At 35.3% G+C, this 21,993-nt stretch overlaps 1 protein-coding gene across 9 annotated transcripts in view; it reads left to right on the forward strand.

The window, feature by feature from the left end:
- RALGAPA1 (Ral GTPase activating protein catalytic subunit alpha 1) overlaps positions 1-21,993 on the forward strand; it is a 256,054-nt gene that overhangs the window by 56,205 nt on the left and 177,856 nt on the right. For all 9 annotated transcript variants that reach the window (XM_082737789.1, XM_082737788.1, XM_082737790.1 and 6 more), the window contains exons 10-12: positions 183-422; positions 7,920-8,117; positions 20,649-20,786. In XM_082737789.1, coding sequence (XP_082593915.1) covers positions 183-422; positions 7,920-8,117; positions 20,649-20,786 — 576 coding nt within the window. The remainder of the gene's footprint in view (positions 1-182; positions 423-7,919; positions 8,118-20,648; positions 20,787-21,993) is intronic.

Below are 21,993 nucleotides of genomic sequence, written 5' to 3' on the forward strand. Positions count from 1 at the left end.
GATTAGTGAGTATCACTATATTACTTAGATGTTGAGTTATTTGCATTGCTACTTAATTATTTAGAATGGAGTCTAAATGAAATCTATGCCCAATTTTAAACAGTGGTTTATTTGTGGAATGCTGTTAGCAAAATACCAAGTTGAATGATTCTGATATTCTCCCCCTTTTGTTTTTATTTTAGAGAGCAGCTGCTAGTTTGGTATCCCGAGAAGAAAACAAAACTGATAATGCTGATAAAGCAGATAGAGCTACAGAACCAGAACAGTCTCATTCCAATACAAGCACTCTCACAGAGCGAGAACCTAGCTCATCCAGTCTCTGCAGTATTGATGAGGAACATCTCACAGACATTGAAATAGTTCGCAGAGTCTTTTCTTCTAAAAGAAGTAATGTCAACTTTGTCACAGAGATATTTCGTCAGGTAAAGTACCTCTGAGTAATTTTAATTTGTAATATAGACTTAGGTTTTTAATGTTGAATATACTGGCTTTTAGATATTTAAAATTTTTATATTTAATTTTAAGTTTATATTTAATTTTTTAAATTTGTTACATCTTACATTTGTTACATCTACAATTTATTATTTAATTTTTAAAAATTTATTACATCTAATCCTTTAATATTTTCTATTTATATTTTTTTAGTTTATGATGATTTTAGTTTAATAACTGTCCGCTTTCACCCATAGTCCTTCTTTGATTAGAACAATTTTCTTGTTACTCACTTTATGGTTTGAAACCTTTCTTCCTACCATTTCATTAGTAAATTTTTTTTTTTTTTAAAGATTTTATTTATTTATTTGTCAGAGAGAGTGAGCACAGGCAGACAGAGTGGCAGGCAGAGGGAGAAGGAGGCTCCCTGCTCAGCAGAGAGCCCGATATGGGACTCGATCCTAGGACGCTGGGATCATGACCTGAGCCGAAGGCAGCCGCTTAATCAACTGAGCCACCCAGGCGTCCCTCATTAGTAAATTTTAATAAAATTATTTCATCTTTTATTTTCTATAATCAATAAAAATGATTTGTGAATAGAAGAAGCATTGTTTTCTTTGCCTTTATCCTTTCAGAGGCTATTTTGTCCTATAAGGCATTCTGAAGTTAAAGTTGGTTAAAGAAGATATTCGGGGACTAAAATCAAGAAATGGAGAGAAAGAAAAAGAATAAAAACTATTTCACATAGAGATAGCTAGAAATTCCTAAATGCACATTCTCAGTTACATAGAAATTTTGTGGGAAATAAGCCTTATGAAAACTAATCATTTGCTCTTAATAGCAAAGGTACTTAACTTTTGCAGGTAAACATCATTGAGTTTTGTAGCTGAAGGGGATCATTCAAGTCTCACAGCAAGTAAGTGGTAGATCTGGGATTAAAACTCCCAGATCCTGGTTCCCATGTCAGTAACGTTTATTCTATACCACATGCCTTTACATGCCAGTAAGCTGTCTAGGCAAAGCAAATCTTCACCTTGTACACGTTTATTGATATGTAAAGCAAAGCATGAAGCAGCATTAGTTTTGTCAACCTAAGTTAAAGAAACAAACTTATGCTTGTTTCAGCAGCACATATGCTAAAAATTGGAATGAGACAAAGAAAATTAACATGGCCCCTGCACGGGGACCATTGACAAATTCACGAAGCATTCTATATATATATATATGTATGTGTTTTTTTTTTTAAGTTAACATATAATGTATTATTTGCTTCAGGGATACAGGTCTGTGAATCCTCAGTCTTACACAATTCATAGCACTCACCACAGTACATACCCTCCCCAATGTCCATAACCCAGCCACCCCATCCTTTCCCTCCGTGTTCTATATTTTTGTGTTAATAAGTACAAAATGTATACAGTTATATACAAATGGACTCAGTTTTATACAACCCCAATAAAGTGAATAACACAATATAAAAAAAGCAAATTTGCCTTAACACTTTTTCAGATTTGGCAGTGGTTCTAGTTGCCAAGTTTAAGGTTTATGTTATAGACTATTTGACAAATGCTAAAGGAAAGATACTCGGCAAATAATGTTGGAGAACTTTACTTCTGGAGAAATTTATTTTTCCTTGTTTGTTTCTTTTGGATTTTTGTGTTATGGACTTAGATTTTTTTTGGAATTTTGTGGGAATTACTTTGAAGCCCGGGTTGTGTTCCTCCAGAGAAGAATTGCTGTTGCTTTCCAGGCATTTGGTGGTCCTGTCAACCTTGGAATATATTATTTATTTATTTATTTATTTAAAATTTTTTTAAGTAAGCTCTGTGCCCAATATGGAACTTGAATTCACAACCCCAAGATCAAGAGTCTCTTGCTCTACCAAATGAGCCAGCCAGGTACCCAACCTTAAATTAGAATTTTCAGCTTATAGGGTACCTGGGTGGCTCAGTGGGTTGGCCTCTGCCTTCAGCTCGGGTCGTGGTCTTGGGGTCCTGGGATTGAGCCCCGCATCGGGCTCTCTGCTCAGTGGGAAGCCTGCTTCCCCCTTTTCCTGCCTACTTGTGATATCTCTCTGTCAAATAAATAAATAAAATCTTTAAAAACAAAAAAAAGAATTTTCAGCTTAATGATTCTTACTGCTTTGCAGTATTCAAAGTTAAGTGATGACCAGCCTGAAAATATGAATTTGCAGGGAAGGCTATTCTTCCCTTACATTCCCCTATCCAAAGTCAACGGACAAGTTTCATCACTGACTGTTCTCTGGAGTTGAGTTTTTTGCCTTCCCCTTCTAGTTTGCCTTTGTTTTGAATTTAGCCTTCATTGGTGTCAGTTTTACATGTAGAACTCTGATCTGTCTCTCCCCTCTGTACAGATGGCTGTTTGACCCAATACTCTGTAGGTTGTCCAAGGCAGCAGCCAGCAGCTTCATTGCTCATTTACTTCTCTGGATTAATACTCACATTTTGTTCTAGACTCAGAATATCCATACAAGCTGAGCCATTAATTTAAAAATTTATATTGTATTTTCTAGATATTTTATGCAGGATCATTCCAGGATATCTTTAAATGATATTGCTGGGAACTGAAGTTCTTTGATATGTTTTTATTCTCATAATTATTTTTATTTATTTATTTTTTATTTTAGAGAGGGATTGGAGGTGAGGGGCAGAAGGAAATGGAGAGAAGGAATCTCAAAGCAGGCTCTATGCCCAGTGCAGAGCCTGATGAGGGGCCTGATCCCGTGACCCTGAGATGATGACCTCAGAGGTGCCTGGGTGGCTCTGTTGGTTAAGCATTTGACTCTTGATTTTTGCTCAGGTCATGATCTCAGTGTTGTGAGATTGAGACCCATGTTGGCCTGAGCACTGGGCCTGGGGCCTGCTTGAGATTTCCTTTCTTCCTCTCCCTCTGCTCATTGGCCCTGCTTGTGTTCTCTAAAATAAATAAATCAATCTTATTTTAAAAAGTGATATTTAAGGAAAACTTAAGGGAAAATAAATTTTAGGATGGTGACACTAATGAATTATTCATGTTTTGAAAAGGGATCAATTTCTAAGATTATGTTGTCATAGGAAAGCTTTTTTACCTGCTTAGTATTACTGATAAATTTTCAAAATTGAGAATTTTTGAAATAGTTTCTTCCCTTATTTTGAAGGTTCATATGTTCCACAATGTAGATATAGATAAAATATATAGATAAAAATATAGATATATAAAATAAAAAATTAAAAAAATATAGATATATATATTTGTAGATATATAGATAAAAATATAGATATATAGATAAATATAGATATAGATAAATATATATTTAATATAGATAAAAATATAGATATATATTTATATATAGATATAGATAAAATATAGATAAAAATACTCCCCATTAATTATCAGAGATATTACCTTATAATGATTTTGCCCTTAGCAGTCCCAGCTAGAGTACAAGTCTTTCTATAGGTAAATAAGTTTAATAGAAATATGTTTACTTAACATTTCTCAAATAATTGCATCCTCATAGCTTTCACAGTTTTTGTTTTCCCTATCTTAACTTTGTCCTTCAACCTTCCTTTCCTCTCTACCCTTTTCCCCTTCTTTTTTTACCTGCTCTCATCCTTAAGATCACAACTTAAATATGATTACACCAGAGAAGTCTTCCATGACCACTTTTACCCACCCACTCAAAGACAGATGCAGGGGCGCCTGGGTGGCTCAGTGGGTTAAAGCCTTTGTCTTTGGCTCAGGTCATGATCCTAGGGTCCTGGGATCGAGCCCCACATCGGGCTCTCTGTTCCATAGGGAGCCTACTTCCCTTCCTCTCTCTGTCTGCCTTTCTGTCTACTTGTAATCTCTGTTAAATAAATAAATAAATAAAATCTTCAAAAAAAAAAAAAAAGACAGATGCACTTGCATGCATATGCACACACACAGACACACACTAGTAAGTACTTCTTTATGATGTTTTTAAAAATTGTCCTCTTCTTCATCGTACCTCTTCTGAGTCTTATATATATTTATTTAAAAAAATTATTTTGAAAATTCTGATCTTTCCTGCTACCCTCCAGGAATGCTTTGCTTACTTATTTATCACCGTATCCTTATTGCTTGTCATAGAGTAGGCACCTAGTAAATATTTGGTGAATGAATCAAGAAGTTCTGTAACTGTTGGGGTACCTGGGTGGCTCAGTTGGTTGAGCATCTGACTCTTGCTTCAGCTCAGGTCATGATCTCAGGGTCTTGAGATCGTGCCCTGTGTCTGGGATTCTCTCTCCCTCTCTCCTTCCACCTCTACCCCAGCACTTGCATGCACACGGCTCTCTCTCTCTCTCAAAAAAAAAAAAAAAAAAAAAAAAAGAAGAAGTAGTTCTGTAACTGTTGAGGGCCAGATACTTTATCATTGCTGCCTGAGGGCTAACATTTATTTCTAGAAGTTAAGTCTTGAGATAATTTGTTAACATAGTTGATGATGTTATTTTAAGGGCCAGTGTAATGATTCTGAGTTCTGTCTTAGATTAAGGTATTTATATTGTTATGTGTCTTTAAAATCAAGATAAAATTGTAAAGTATAGATCCCCAAATCATTTGAAATGATTAAATTGTTCTCCATATCCAATAGAATAGGCATAGATGCACTCCAGGCATTAATCCCCTATTTTATAAGTAAACCCAGTGTGCTTTATGTTGTCATTACTTGGAGACTACAATAAGGAGCCCCCAAGTATTTTGATATGAAGTAAATATAATATATCAAAAGTTTAACCTTTAAGTAAACAGCACAGATTTTTCATATATATATGCATATTATATATATATATATATAATTCTATATATAGATATTATGTATATAATTTTTTTACCTATAGTCATGTTGGGGCAGTGGATTACAAACTGTGGTCTTAGGCTTCTGGGACATCTCCAGGACTTTTTCAGGTCCATGAGGTCAAAACTATTTTCATGACAGTACTAAGATTTTATTTTTTTCCCCACTGTCATTTTCTCACAAGTGTATGGTGAAGTTTTCCAGGTATCTCTCGATCTAATACAGTATCACATATGGTATTAGAATAAATGAAGAAGCAAGCAGATAAGAATCCAACTGTCTTTTATTAGGCTAAGCATTAAAGATATTTGCAAAAATATAAAGCAGTGTTAGTCTTATTTTAGAATACCTGTGATTCTTGTTAACATCTGGTAGAGTAGGGGTTCTGCGACCAAATTGCAAACCATTGCTTTAAGAAGACAAAAATTCCCAGGTCTGCTAAATGTTCACTGTACCTGATTAAATCTTGAAGAAGTATCCATGACAATCTGAGTTGGTTAATAATAAAGTAATATTAAAAATATCAGAAACCAACATGTTTTGTTACTGTTTTTCACTAAGGAGAAAATCATAGCTACTAATAAATCACATCCCACTGGTGAAGCCAGTTGTTAGAAAACTGGATCAGATTATCTTAAGCTAAATACCATTAAATATTGGATTTTTCTGTCTCTTGTTTTGATTCATTCTCCATGTTGTTTTTGGTTGTGTAGTAGTTTTATGGTCATGGAATCAGAACTGGAGCTGACTTCATGTAGGTCAGTTTCTATAGACAGAAAATTTGCTGAGTTAATAGATTCAGAAATATTTTTTGAATGATAACTTGCCTTATTTTGGGTTAATATTGATGTCTGAGTGGTGCTTCTTCATAGGAATAAAGTGCCAGTATATGGATTTGAATGTTTTGGTTTCTGTGACAGTTATTTCTCATTGTAAATGTATATATTGGCACTCTGGTTTTTACGTATCAGTTTCTTATACCATGGCTAATATCGGTCTTTCCTTAAGATCCATATTTAGTGTGTTGGCAAAACCAGACTTTGGGACTTATAAGGACAAAGGTTATACATACCCTGGACTTCAGTAAATTCATCAAGCCACTTGGGATATCATGTGACAATTTATGCATTAATACTAATATCTTTAATTAATATCATTTATATCTTCGCTTTGGAGATTACTAATATTTCTTAAATGATTAAACTTTGTGTTTTATATCAGTTTTAGGTTCATAGCAAAATTGACCAGAAACTGCAGAGGGTTTCCACGCCAATTTTAAAAGAGTTAATTTTTCAGTATCTGAGAATAGAATTTTTTTTGAGATTGAGATTTTTTTTTTCTTATATCCTGAACCTTTTTAAGGAAGGCTGAGTTTTAATTATAAAATAATTATTCTTAGAGCAGACACTGATGATCTAAATCATGCCATTGACTTAGGCTGCTACAATATGAGAGTGAGAATTTTGGAATGGGTTTGTTAGATGAAAGAAAGTAACAAGTAATGTAGATTGCCAGGGATTTAATAATTACCAAACTACATTAAATATCCTTTGATATCACACATTAACATTTCATCATTATCTTAGAAAGCTGATTTTCTTGGCTAGTTTCATTCAGATAAAGTCATTTGAGCCCATGATTATAAGTAACTTTATCTACTCTCTGCTGTGTAGGAGAACGTGCCAGGTTTTTAGGTAAATGTCTTGTGACTTTTAGAGTTGAAATTAATCAGTAGTGGTTGTAAAAGGAAAATCTAAAAGCAATTTAGTTCCCCTTTTTTTTCCTTTTGGTAAAGAGAAAGTCCAGTGAAAATGTTAACCCATGAACACAAACATACATGATGTAAGGAATTTAGATTGTGAGATGGAGTACTTTTACTGTTTTATTTTTGCCTGTCTGAATTGCATAAAATTCTTTTTTATTGTGAAAATATGGTATTTTTGTGATGAAGAGAATATTTACTTTTTTAAAAAAGTTAACGCAACTCAGAAAGTACATAAAGGGAAGAGTAATTATAAGGAATTCCTTTTAATTAAGTATTTTGCCTTATTATATATTATTTATTACATATAAAATGAAATAAAGCTGAAATATTTCTTATGTGCTGATAGTTGCCTTTTTATGTAATTTATATTACTTCTTGGAATCAGATTTAATTTAATCATCAAAATTTATTTTAGTAGTAGTAAAAAAAGTAAGTTACAAATATATGATTTATTATGAAAAGTGCTATTTACATTGAACTTTCTAGGAGCATAGTTATTTCATGAAGCAAGGAATATTCTCATTCTGAGCTAGATAGTACAAGTTAACAGATCTTTGCTTTTGCACTTGAAATCCATGTCTATCTACCAAAAGCATTTCTGATTTTTTTTTTTTCTAAGATTTTATTTTTAAGTAATTTCTATATCCATTGTGGGTCTTGAATTCATGACCCTGGGATCAAGAGTTGCATGCTTTACTGACTGAACCAGCCAGGCACCCCTACTGAAAGTATTTATATGTCAGCGTATTTACAAATCATTTGGAAACAAAAGGCTTTTTCTGACTTTGTATCTTTAAAAGTCAATTATATCATACTTTATAACAACATAAAAATATATGTATTAGTGTTTTGTGGCAAAGTAAAATGTATCATTCTGTGTGTTATCTTTTCTTTTTCCATTAGGCATTTTTATTACCGATTTGTGAAGCAGCAGCTATGAGAAAAGTGGTAAAAGTATATCAAGAATGGATCCAGCAAGAAGAAAAACCTTTGTTTATGCAAGAGCCTGAAGAAATTGTGATCTCTTCTTCTGACTTACCTTGTATTGACAATGTCACAGACCATGTTATTTCAATGGAAGAAGGAGAAAAGAGAGAAGAGGTAAATTGATAAGACAATATATATTTTACTATAAGTTTAATAGATTAGATTCTCACAAAAGTGTAATAACATGTTGACATACATATACTTAATAAATGGGAAGTTAAAGATACTTTTCAGTGTATTTTGCAACTTAAGTAATATACCAGTTACCACAGTACCCTTTCCTAAAGCTCTTTGGTGTCACAACTTTAAAGAATTAATGTTGAGATAGTATGCTGATTCTTTAATTCATTGTGTAGATCAAAATTAGATGCCATTTTAAAAGGTGTAATATTTGAGACTGATAGGAGGATGGCAGAGTATGGGCAGGTCCTGAGCTCACCTCTCCCACAGGTACACCAAGAATGCAACTACTAAAAAAGAACTCTCACTGAGAAAGACTTGAAGACTAAGAGACCAGCTCTTGCACAGCTAAAGATAAAAAGAAAAAGCCACAGGGAGTCTGGCTGGTTTAGTTGGTAGAGTGACTCTTAATCTCGGGTTTGTGAATTTAGGTCCCATGTTGGGCATAATGGTTACTTAAAAAAAAAAAGAAAAGAAAAGATGGGGAGCGGAAGCACCTCGAGAAGGGTAAAGTGTGGCAGAGGTACGGTCAGATTGGGAACCAAATCCCTAGTCTGGCAACCCACATCATAGGCCCAGAGATCCTACCTGAGAACCAAGGGATTTAAGCACCATGTTGTACACCCCAAGTCTGGAGATCTGCACAGGAAAAATGAGAACCCCACAATGTCTGGCTTTGAAAATCAGCAGAGCTTAACTTCAGGAGCTTTGAAAATCGTTGGGCTTACCCCTGGGACAACCAGAAGGCTATAGGAAACTGAGACAATGCTCCAAGTTGTCCCGTCCACAATCTCACATACTCTCAGATCCAACACAGCAGTTTCCAGAGCACCTGGAAACAGCAGTTTCCAGAGCACCTGAGATGTACATAAAGGATATTTTTTGACTGATTTTAGGGCTTACATTGAAGGGACAGGGATCTGTAGGAACTTTCTTTCAGAAATAGAAACACTAATGGGCACTATTTTCTTGCGCTCATTTAGCTCAGCTAGTAGTTTAATGCTTAATGGCTCCAGTTCTGACATTCTCCACCTACCTTGCTAGCACCAGTCATCCCACCCTGGCATTCTCCTGCAGAATCAGCCCACCCCTCTGATGGACCTTCTCGTAAACTGCTCCCACTTTGCCATATCCCCTGGGCAGCCTTGGCTGGGACTGGTGTCCCTCCAAAGTGACTCATGCCCTGGGGGACTGGTCGTGTTCACTAGCACACCCACAGCATTGTGGGTGGGCCTTTAAGCCAGCCGCACCAGGGTCCACCTCCTCCTACCAGGGCACTCATAGTCCTGGCTGGGCATTGCAACCAGTTGGCCTTGGGGGGCATCCCTGCCTATCAGAATACGAAGCAGTTAGAGCTCATTCAACAACTGAAGGGTGTTTACTGCACAGACACAGGACATACCTGGAGCACCTAGTTTGGGTAACTGGGGGAGGAGGGGATTGTGCTTCTGGACCCTACAGGGCATCTTCCACATAAGGCTATTACCTTTGAGACCAGGAGATGTAGCTGACTACTATCTAATACATGGAAACAAATGCAGAAAGTCAGACAAAATGAGGAGACAGGAATATGTTCCAAATGAAAGAACAAGAAAAAAAAATTTCAGGAAAATAACTAAATGGAAAGGAATTTACCTGATAGAGTTAAAAGTGATAGTCATAAAGATGCTCACTGAACTTAGGAGTAGAGTGGATAAACTCAGAACTTCAACCAAAAAATAGAAAATTAAAAAAAAAATCAGATCTGAAAAATACAATAACTCAAAAATATACCAGAGGGAATCAACTACCAGGGGAGAGGGTGCAGAAGAATGGATCAGTGATCTGGAAGACAGAATACTGAAAATCATCCAAGCTGAGCAGCAAAAGGAAAAAGAATTTTATATAAGATAGGGTGAGAGACCTCTAGGGCAACATCAAAAGAATTAAATTTTCATTATAAGGATCCCAGAAGAAGAGAGTTAGAAAGGGGCAGAGAACTTATTTGAAGGAATAACAGCTAAGAACTTTTCTAAACTGGAGAAAGAAACAGAATCATCCAGGTTTAGGAAGCAGAGATAAACTCAAATAAGATGAATCCAAAGATGTCCACATCAAGACACACAATAATTAAAATGTCAGGAGTTATAGAGAATTTTAAAAGCAGCAAGAGAAAAGCAACTTACATGTGAGGGAACACCTATAAGACTCTCAACTGAATTCTGGCAGAAACTTGCAGGCCAGAGGGAATGGCTTGGTGTATTTAATGTGATCAAAGGAAAAAAATCCTACAACCAAGAATACCCAGCAAGGTTATAATTCAGAACTGGGGAAATAGAGTTGCTCAAACAAAAGTTAGAGGCTTCATCACCACTGCATCAGCCTTATAGGAAATGTTAAAGTGACTTTTTTATGCAGAAAAGAAAAAGCCATAACTAGAAGTAAAAAATTTATGAAATAAAACATTTCACTAGTGTTGGAAGATAGGGGAGGGACAGTAGAGTACTCCCCAAGCTGAGAAGACACTTTGAGACTGGCAATCAAAGAAGGCAACTCCTTATGGTTTACAGAGTTTTATTCAGGGTTGTTTACCGATGAGGTGATGAAAGACATGATGATTCAGATGCTGTACAGCTATCCTCCACAAAGTCTAGGCCTTAGTCCAGAGATTTTATAGAGCAAGAGATATGCAGAAGGGCATTATAATGTGATCAAAGGGTTTGCATGCACTTAATTGACAGCTAACCTTTAAATTAGATCTTGTGGTGCCATCTGTGCATCAGGAAAGATAAAGACTGCATCATCTCTAACAGATTTATGGGTGGTCAGAGCAGGCTTCCCCCACCCCAGGCTTGGCAGACATTTCTAAAATAGCCCCAAGAGAGGTCATCAAGCAAATACGAACAAGGTGGAGAGCCATCAGTGGAGTCAGGATTGTCAGCACTCCTACAACTGGTAAAAGCAAACATACAATAAAGGAAGTATGTCAATCACTTTAAAAGCTAACATGAAGGTTAAAAGAAAAAAGTGGTAAAATCAACTATATTTACAATAACTACGTAAGGGATACACAAAATAAAAACATGTAAAATATGTGTCAGATACATAATACGTGGTGAGGGGGAGGTAAAAATGTACAATCAACTATATTTACAATAACTAGGTAAGGGATACACAAAATAAAAACATGTAAAATATGTGTCAGATACATAATACATGGTAAGGGGGAAGTAAAAATGTAGTACAATTAGAATGTATTTGAGCTTAAGTGACCTAACTTAAAATAGATGACTAACACATAGGGTGTTATACATGAACCTATAGTAGCCATAAACAAAAAACCTGCAATAGGTAAACAAAAAATAAAGGAATCCAAGTACAAAACTGAAGATTGTCATCAAATTACAAGAGAAGACAGCAAGAAAGAATAAAGGAACAGAGAAGAATTACAAAAACAGCAAGAAAACAATGAAATTGGCAGTAGTAATGCCTATCAATAATTAATGTACATGGACTAAATTTTCAATCAAAAGTCATCAAAATTGATTTTAAAAATTTCAAAAATAATTGAATAGATTAAAAAAAATAAACCAAGACCTATCTGTATGCTGCCTACAAGACACATACAGACAAAAAGTGATGGGATAGAAAAGATTATCTATGCAAATGGAATTGATCAATAAAGTATCAGACGCAATAGATGTTGAAACAAAGACTGTAAAAAAGACAGAGAAGGGCATAACATAATGATGGAGGGAGCAGTCTAGCAAAGGAATATAATATTTGTAAATATATATGCATCTAACATGGGAGTATCTAAATGTATAAAGTAGATATTAAAGGGAGAAATTGACAGTTATACAGTAATAGTAGGGAACTTTAACACCCCACTTACATTAATGGATAGATTGTCCAGATAGAAAATTAATAAAGAAATAGTGAGTTTGAATGAGGCATTAGATCAGATGGACTGAAGTAAATATGTACAGAACATTCCATCTAAAAACAGCAAAATAGGGGCGCCTGGGTGGCTCAGTGGGTTAAGCCGCTGCCTTCGGCTCAGGTCATGATCTCAGGGTCCTGGGATCGAATCCCGCATCGGGCTCTCTGCTCAGCAGGGAGCCTGCTTCCTCCTCTTTCTCTCTGCCTGCCTCTCTGCCTACTTGTGATCTCTCTCTGTCAAATAAATAAATAAAATCTTTAAAAAAAAACAGCAAAATACACTTTTTTTTTAATGTACATGGAACATTCTACAACATAGGTCACATATTAGGCCACAAAACAAGTCTCGGTAAATTTAAGAAGATTGAAATCATATCAAGCATCTTTTCTAAGCACAATATTAGAAAACTAGAAATAAATTCGAAGGAAAAAACAAAGAGAGAGTAAGCAACATGCTACCCAATAAGCAGTGGGTCAATGAAGGAAAAAAAAATACCTTGAGGAAAAAAAGAAATACCTTGGGATAAGTAAAAAGACAATATTCCAAAATCTTTGGAACATAGCAAAAACAGTTCTAAGATAGAAGTTTATGTAAATATAGGCATACCCAAATAATCAAGGAAGATCTCAAATATGCAATCTAACCTTATGCCTAAAAGAACTAGAAAAAGAATAACAAAGCCCAAAGTTAGTAGAAGAAAGTCATAAAGATCAGAGGAAAAATAAATGAAACAGACTAAAAGTACGCTAGAAAAGATAGATGAAACTAAGAGCTGGTTCTTTGAAAAGATGGACAAAATTGATAGATCGTTAGCCAGATGCATCGAGAAAAGGAGAGAGGACCCAAATAAGAAATGAAGAATGAGAAGTAGCAGCTGGTTCAATAGGAATACAAAGGCTTATTTATAAGACACTATTACAAGAAATTACACACCAACAAATGGGACAGCCTAGAAAAAGTATAAATTCGTAGGAACACAGTGTTTCAAAACTGAATCAGGAAGACAGAGAAAATCTGAACATTGCTGGTAACGAAATTGATTTTGATAATCAAGAAACTCCTAACAAACAAGAGTCCAGGACTAAATGGATTCACAGTCAAATTCTATCAGGCATTGATAATCAGCCACAGCAGCTTCTTTCAAGATATGTCTCCAAAGGCAAAGGAAACAAAAGTGAAAATGAACTTTTGGTACTTCATCAAGATCAAAAGCTTCTGCACAGCAAAGGAAACAGTCAAAAAGAGGCAACCCACAGAATGGGAGAAGATATTTGCAAATGACAGTACAGACAAAAGGCTGATATCCAGGATCTAAAAAGAACTTCTCAAACTCAACACACACAAAACAGATAATTATGTCAAAAAATGGGCAGAAGACATGAACAGACACTTCTTCAATGAAGACATAAAAATGGCTATCAGACACATGAAAACATGCTCATCATCACTAGCCATCAGGGAGATTCAGATTAAAACCACATTGAGATACCACCTTACACCAGTTAGAACGGCAGAAATTAACAAGACAGGAAACAACGTGTATTGGAGAGGATGTGAGAAGGGGGAACCCTCTTACACTGTTGGCGCAGCCACTTTGGAGAACAATGTGGCAATTCCTCAAGAAATTAAAAATAGAGTTTCCCTGTGACCCTGCAATAGCATTACTGGGTATTTACCCCAAAGATACAGATGTACTGAAAAGAAGGGACATCTGTACTCCAGTGTTCATAGCAGCAATGGCCACGGTCGTCAAACTGTGGAAAGAACCAAGATGCCCTTCAGCGGATGAATGGATAAGGAAGATTTGGTCCAAATACACTATGGAATATTATACCTCCATCAGGAAGGATGAATACCCAACTTTTGTATCAACATGGACAGGACTGGGGGAGATTATGCTGAGTGAAATAAGTCAAGCAGAGAGAGTCAGTAATCATATGGTTTCACTTATTTGTGGAGCGTAAGAAATAACACGGAGGACTTGGGGAGATGGAGAGGAGAAGGGAGTTGAGGGAAATTGAGTGGGAGATGAACCATGAGAGATTGTGGACTCTGAAAAACAATCTTGGGGTTTTGAGGGGGCGGGGGATGGGGAGTTGGGCCAGCCTTATGGTGGCTATTGTGGAGGGCACGTATCGCATGGTGCACTGGGTGTGGTGCATAAACAATGAATTCTAATACACTGAAAGGTAATTAAAAAAATAAAAAATTTAAAAATATTCCATCAGGCATTTAAGGAAGAGTTGATGCTTGTTTTTCTCAGACTATTCCAAAAGATCCAAGGGTAATGAAATCTTCCAAATATATTCTGTGAGGCTAACATTACCCTGATAGCAAAACCAGACACAAAGAAAACTATAGAAACTATAGACCAGTACCCTTGGTGAACATAGATGCAAAAATCCTCAACAAAATAGCAGACTGCATTCAGAAATACATTAAAAGAATCATTCATTATGTTTAAGTGGGATTTATTCAAGGGATGCAAGGATGATTCAGTATTTGCAAATCAATCAGTGATGCACCATATTAACAAGGAAGGGTAAAACCCATATGATCATTTCAATAGATGCAGAAAAAGTACTTGACAAAATTCAGCATCCATTTATGATAAAAACTTAACAAAGTGGGTTTAGAGGGAATATACCTTAATAAAGACAATATATGAAAAACCCATGGCTGACATCATACTCAGTGGTGAAAAAATAGAGCAATTCCTCTAAGATCAGGAATAAGGCGAGGATGTTTACTCTTACCACTTTTGGAAGTTTTGGAAGTCCTAGCCACAGCAATCAGACAAGAAAAGAAATAAAAGGCATCCAAATTATTAAGAAGTGAGACTCTCACTGTTTACAAATAACATAGTACTATACATAGATAACATTAAAGATTCCATCAAAAAACTGTTCAAACTAATAAATTCAGTAAAATCATAGGATACAAACTTAATATACTGAAATCTGTTGCATTTCTATATTAATAACAAAATAACAGAAATAGCAGAAATAGCAGAAAGAGAAATTAAGAAAACAATTCCATTTACAGTTGCATCAAAAAGAATAAAATACCTAGAAGTAAATTTTACCAATAAAGTGAAAGACCTGTTCACTGAAAACTGTAAGACAATGATGAAAGAAATGGAAGAAGACACAATGGAAAGATATACCATGCTCATGGATTGGAAGAATTAACATTGGTAAAATGTTCATACTTTCCAAAGCAATCTACAGATTTCACTGCAATTTCTATCAGAATACCAGTAGCAATTTTCACAGAGCCAATAGCACTAAAATTTTTATGGAACTACAAAATACTCTGAATAGTCAAAGCAGTCTTGAGGAAAAAAAGAATAAAGCTAGAGGTATTTCAACCTATACTATACACTTCTGGATTTCAAACTATACTACAAAGTTGTAGTAATCAAAACAGTATGGTAATGGCACAAAAAGAGACACATAGATCAATGAAACAGGACAGAGAGCCCAGAAATAAACTCACACTTACTTGGTCAATTAATCTATGACACCTGTGGCAAAACATACAATGGAGTAAAGACTGTTTCATCTGGTGTGGGATTTCAGTGGTGTGGGAAAACTGTAAGCTACATGTAAAAGAATGAAACTGGACCACTTTCTTACACCATACACAAAAATAAACTCAAAATGGATTAAAGACCTAAGTGTAAGACCTGAAATCATAAAACTCCTGAAAGAAAACATAGATTTATGCTCTTTGACATATGTCTTAATAATATTTTTTTGATCTGCCTCCTCACATAAGGGCAACAAAAACAAAAATAAGCAGTCGGGACTACATCAAACTGAAAAGCTTTTGCATAGCAAAGGAAATCATCAGCAAAATAAAAATGCAACCTACTGAATGGGGGGATGTATAAGGGCTTTATATCCAAAATATATAAAGAGCTCCTACAATTCTACACCAATAAAACAATCTGATTAAAAAATGAATGGAGAATCTGAATGGACATTTTTAAAAGAAGCATACAGGGCCAACAGACACATGAAAAGATGCTCAACATCACTAATCATCAGGGAAGTGCAAATCAAAACTACAGTGAGATACCATCTCACCCCCCATCAGAATGATAGTCAGAAAACAAAACAAAACAAAAAAATGAGTGTTTTTTAGGATGTGGAGAAACAAACTCTTGTTCCTGTTGGTGGGAATGGAAATTGGTACACTATGGAAAACAGTTGGAGATTACTCAAAAAATTACAAATGAAAATACCATATGATCAGCAATTCCACTTCTGAGTATTTAGTTGAATGAAAACACTAATTCGAAAAGATATCTGCACTCCTGTGTTCATTGCATCTTTATAGTAGCCAAGATACGGAAACAACTAAGTGTCCCATCAGTAGATGAAAGGATAAAGAAAATGTGCTCTCTCTCTCTCTACATACACACACAAACTTGAACATTACTTAGCCCTAAGAAAGAATGAATCTTACCATTTGTGGCAACATGGGTGGACCTAGAGGGTATTACGCTGAGTGAAATAAGTCAGGGAAAGAGAAATACCATATGATTTCCCTTGTATGTAGTTTATAAAAAAATAAATGAAAAAAGAAAATGGGAACAGACTCATAAATACAGAGAACCTGCTGGTGGTTGCCGGTAGGGTGGGTGAGATAAGCACCTATTTAGGTGAAGGGGATTAAGAGATAGAAACTTCAAGTTATAAAGAAGTTACAGAGTTACAACGAATAGCATAGAAAATATAGTTAATAGTATTTTAATAACTTTGTAAGGTAACAGATGGCAATTGCACTTAAATTGTGGTGATGAGTTTGAAATGTATATAAATGTTGAATCACTATGTTGTATACCTGAAACTTACATAAATATTGTATATCAATTATACTTCAATAAAAAGGTATAAAATATAAAATTATGGTACTAGGTAAAAATGAATGTTGTAGTACATATTTCTTAAGGATGATTACCGAACTACAATTTCCCCTTACCTGTCTTATTCTAGGAGTTGGGTAGTTAAACCAGAATATTCTGAATTCTTTCTTGTAAGGTTTTGTATTAGTGCTCATTACAGCATAGAAAACATCCTTAACTGTAGAATAAACTGGTCTGTGATAAGAAAGGCTGGAGTTTACTCATAGAGGAGAAAAGATGAGGAAAGACAGAGTGGAAGTGAAATTTTAGTACCTGGTATCATTTATTCTTTAAGTGTAAATCAATTCTTTTTTTTTTTTTTTTAAGATTTTATTTACTTAGTTGACAGATCACAAGTAGGCAGAGAGGCAGGCAGAGAAAGGAGGAAGCAGGCTACCTGCTGAGCAGAGAGCCCAATGTGGGGCTCGATCCCAATCATGACCTGAGCCGAAGGCAGAGGCTTTAACCCACTTAGCCACCCAGGCGCCCCAGTAAATCAATTCTTGTTCTTCAATTTTTTAATCCTCCTCATAGGCCAGATTCTAACCAAAAAGTTGGGGCATGTGACATGGACACAAACAAAAAGACTAAATCTGGATAGAAATGATTTGGTAACTTTCTTTTTTTAACTTTGGTGGTTAATTTAATCTCATCAGTTGATTAACAGGATATTAATATATGAATGAATAGGCCAAATTCTTCAGGGATTCAGTGAATCAATATATATGCATGTGTATAATATATAGCTATAGGTATGTATCTATATAGGTCTCTATATAGATATATGTAGTTATATAGACTCCTTCCCTATTTCTAAAAAGAGAAAAAAGTAACTAAGAAATATAACTAAATGTAACTGAGAAATATAATTGAAGTAGTTTAAATTTAAAAATTTAAAACTTTAGATTTACCATGTAAATTAGGAAATAATTATAGTTCTATTTTTTATTCATCAATTAAAACATTCAATTTTTGCATCAATGTAGAAAATAAACCTATCAATTTAAATAATTTCTTTTCCCTCAGTTTTTGCCATAAATTTATAGCTTAATACTGAGCTTACCCTGTGTCATTTACTATTCTTAAATAAAAATGACACATACAAAAATAATACATTTACATACCTAAGAAATAAATTCAACAAATAAACAAATAAACAGTGGAAAGAAGGGAAAAAGGAAAGAAGGAAGAAGCCTGGTGATGTAGGTGTGTTTTATAGGTAAAACATATTCATTACTCAAATACTGCAAGTAGTTTTATTATTAGAAATACGGGTTTTTCAGAATGCCAACAGCTCTTACTAATGGCATGAAAAACAAAAAAAGATATAATCATTCACTGATTTCTATTCTGATGAGTTTAAAATATAATGTCATCATTATAATCATTAAAATGTAAATGATTTAGAATTTGGTTTTAATAAAAATGAAATTAAGTTATAGATTCAGATAGTGGCTTTTTATTCACTTAGTGTCTATGGGGCATTTGAAAGACATGCAATACAAGACAGTTTGTGTGTGTGCAGACAGACTGTCATGCATCTTGCAGTATGTTTAGCATTCACTGGCTCATACCTTTAAATCTCTGTGGTATTCTCAATTTTTGTGACAACAGAACACTCAGTGTGCCCCGTAAAACATAGGTAATGCCCACATGGAGAACCAGTGTTGGAAATAGAAACATGAAAAGACATCTTTTTTACCTTCACACAACTTAAAATTTAGCAAGGAGACAAACAAGCAAAGTAAGTCTTAGAAAAGAATACTGCTATGCTCTTAGGTGAAAGATGGAATCCCTAACTCTGCTTAGGCTTAGGGAAGGCTTTATGGAGGAGGTAATATACCAGGACAGTGGAATTACAGTAGAAATACAAGGAAGAAGACAGAAAGAGCTTCTTTGGTGGTAAAATCAGTATGTCTTGATGATTAATTGGGTGAGAGAAATGAGGAATTGGAGGCGTCTCAAGTTTGTTTCTCTTGCAATAAGGTGTAGTTGCCATTCACACATGAATAGAGTTTTTAAAAATGCAGGCTTGGTGGTGGTGACTGTGTGGCCAGAGGGGTTGGTAAGAATGGAGAGGACATGGTTAATAAACTTAACTTTTAAATATTTCGAGTTGGAGCTGTTTTGGGGTCATTCTGGAAGAAATGTTCAGAAGAAATCTGATCATAGGAGTATGAGGCTTAAGAGAAAAGTACAATATACTATGTCATGCTGTATTGGCTACAGAGATGGAGCTGATTTCAGTACTTTGGTAATAGCAGAATAGTTCCTATTATACTAAACCTCCTGCATATTGCAGTTATTTTTTTTTTAAGATTTTATTTATTTATTTGACAGACAGTGATCAGAAGTAGGCAGAGAGGCAGGCAGAAAGAGAGGGAAGCAGGCTCCCTGTGGAGCAGAGAGCCCAATGCGGGGCTCGATCGCAGGACCCTGGGATCATGACCTGAGCTGAAGGCAGAGGCTTTAACCCACTGAGCCACCCAGGCATCCCTGCAGTTATTATTATTATTTTTTTAAAGACTTTATTTATTTATTTGACAGAGAGTGAGAGAGCATAAGCAGGGGGAACAGTGGGGACAAAGAGAGGTAGAAGCAGGTTTCCTGCCGAGCAGAGAGCCTGATTTGGGGCTCAATCCCAGGATTCTGGGATCATGACCTGAGCCAAAGGCAGATGCCTAACCATCTGAGCCACTCAGGCATCCCTACATATTGCAGTTATCAGCTCTAGACAAAATATTTAAAAAAAGAAAAAACCAATGAACTATTTGAAAATATTAGTGAGTGACCAAAACCGGGAAGAAACTAGAAGGAAACATAAAAAAAGGGAACAACTCTGAGTGAGATGTCTGTTTTTCTGACTTTTCACCTGAGGGAACTCCTTAGTCTGCAAGACTTTTGACAGTTAAAATTCAAGCAGTAAGATGTAATCTTGGTGGATTGAAGTACCTAATATTCTTATCTGAGTAATAAGAATTTTAATACTCTGAAGTAAAATAAATAGACACTATTTTCTATTGTTTTATTGAAGTTTTTTGGTTTCTGGCATTTACTTTAGAACAAAATTCATGTTTTAGAGAATTTTAAGTAATGTAATCCCATTTTTAAGTGTGAAAGTTACAGAAGGGAAGTTTATACATTAGCTACATAGAAAAATGGCTCTGTATCTAAAGTGATAAAATTTCAGTCTGACCCTTACAGATTTTTAAAATATTATTTATATTTTTGTTAATGAGAAGAACATTTTCTACAGTGAACATATGTTGCTTTTCTAACCAAATGAAACATCTTCTGAGAAGATGCTTATAATTTCCCAATAATTTCCAGTTTACTTCAGGTTACTGTTTTGTTGCAGCATCCTTTTTTTTTTTTTAAGTTTTTTTTATTTATTTGACAGAGATCACAAGTAGGCAGAGAGGCAGGCAGAGAGAGAGAGAGAGAGAGAGAGAGAGAGAAGAGGAAGCAGGCTCCCTGCTGAGCAGAGAGTCCGATGCGGAGCTGGATCCCAGGACCGTGGGATCATGACTTGAGCTGAAGGCAGAGGCCTCAACCCACTGAGCCACCCAGGCACCCCTGTTGCAGCATTCTTAATGAAATATGAAAACTTGATTTTTTTTTTTTTTTTTAGGAAAATGGGACCGATATTGCTGATCATGTTCGAAATTCCACTTGGGCAAAAAATGGCACCTACCAAGATGTTCTTCATAATGCTTCTGAAGAAGTCACAGAACAGAACATACGAGCTGGTACCCAGGCAGTTTTGCAGGTGATTCACTTTTGGTTACTAACAAAAAAATTCAAAAAAAAACTTTTTAAAAAAGATTTTATTTACTTATTTGGCAGAGAATAGGACAGCGAGAGAGGGAACACAAGCAGGGGCAGTGGGAGAGGCAGGCTCCCCACTGAGTAGGGAGCCCCTGATGCATGGTTTAATCCCAGGACCCTGGGACCATGACCTGAGGTGAAGACAGATGCTTAATGACTGAGCCACTCAGGTGCCCCTACAATAAAATAATTATTTAATAGGGGGCATTTGGGTGGCTCAGTGGGTTAAGCCTCTCTGCCTTCAGCTCAGATTATGATCTCAGAGTCCTGGGATCGAGCCCCACATCAGGCTCTCTGCTCAGGGGGATGCCTGCTTCACTGTCTCTCTCTGCCTGCCTCTCTGCCTCCTTGCAATCTCTCTCTCTGTGTCAAATAAATAAATAAAATCTTTTAAAATAAAATAATTATTAAATATTTCAAATATATGGCTCGGTATTCCATTGTACAGTATAATTTTTTAATATACTCAATACCTACATTTGTCAATTTTCTTGATAAAACATTCATTTTGTTTTTTCCTTAACCTTCCCTCTCTAATGTATATATGTTAATAAAAATTGCATATTGTTTTTCTAGACAACTTTAAGATTTATATAATTTGTGTCATAGGGTACTGTCATCTGGTACTTTCTTTTTGCATTAACCCTATGTATTTGAGTTGTGTTGTTGATTCATAGCTGTAGTTCATTCATTTTAGCTACTTTCTGGTATTGCAATTTATGATTATTTCACATTTTACTTACTCATTTTTCTGTCAGTGTTTTTTAAGTTGTTTCCAATTTCTCACCATTCCAAATAGTGCTACACTGAATATTCCTGTGTATGTATTTCTTTTGCACGTGTGGGAGAATTTCCTTAGGATATATACTCAGAAGTGGAGTTACTGGGTTGGAGGAATTGTACATTATCATCCTTACTTTACTGTTAATGCCAAATTGTCTTCCAACATGGTTATAATAATTTACATTTTCTTTAGTAGTGTTTGTGAGTTCTTATTTCCTTATATCTTCCCCCTTTAGTTACAGAGTCACATTTTAATGTTTGCTGCCCCAAATGTGTGAAATGTTATTTCATTTTTTTTCCTTGTTTTAATTTGCTTTTTTCTTCATCAGTACTGAGATTGAGCATCTTTTTATGAAGGGCCTATT

This window comes from Mustela nivalis (genome assembly GCF_964662115.1).
Source record: "Mustela nivalis genome assembly, chromosome: 6".
Lineage (NCBI taxonomy): Eukaryota > Metazoa > Chordata > Mammalia > Carnivora > Mustelidae > Mustela > Mustela nivalis.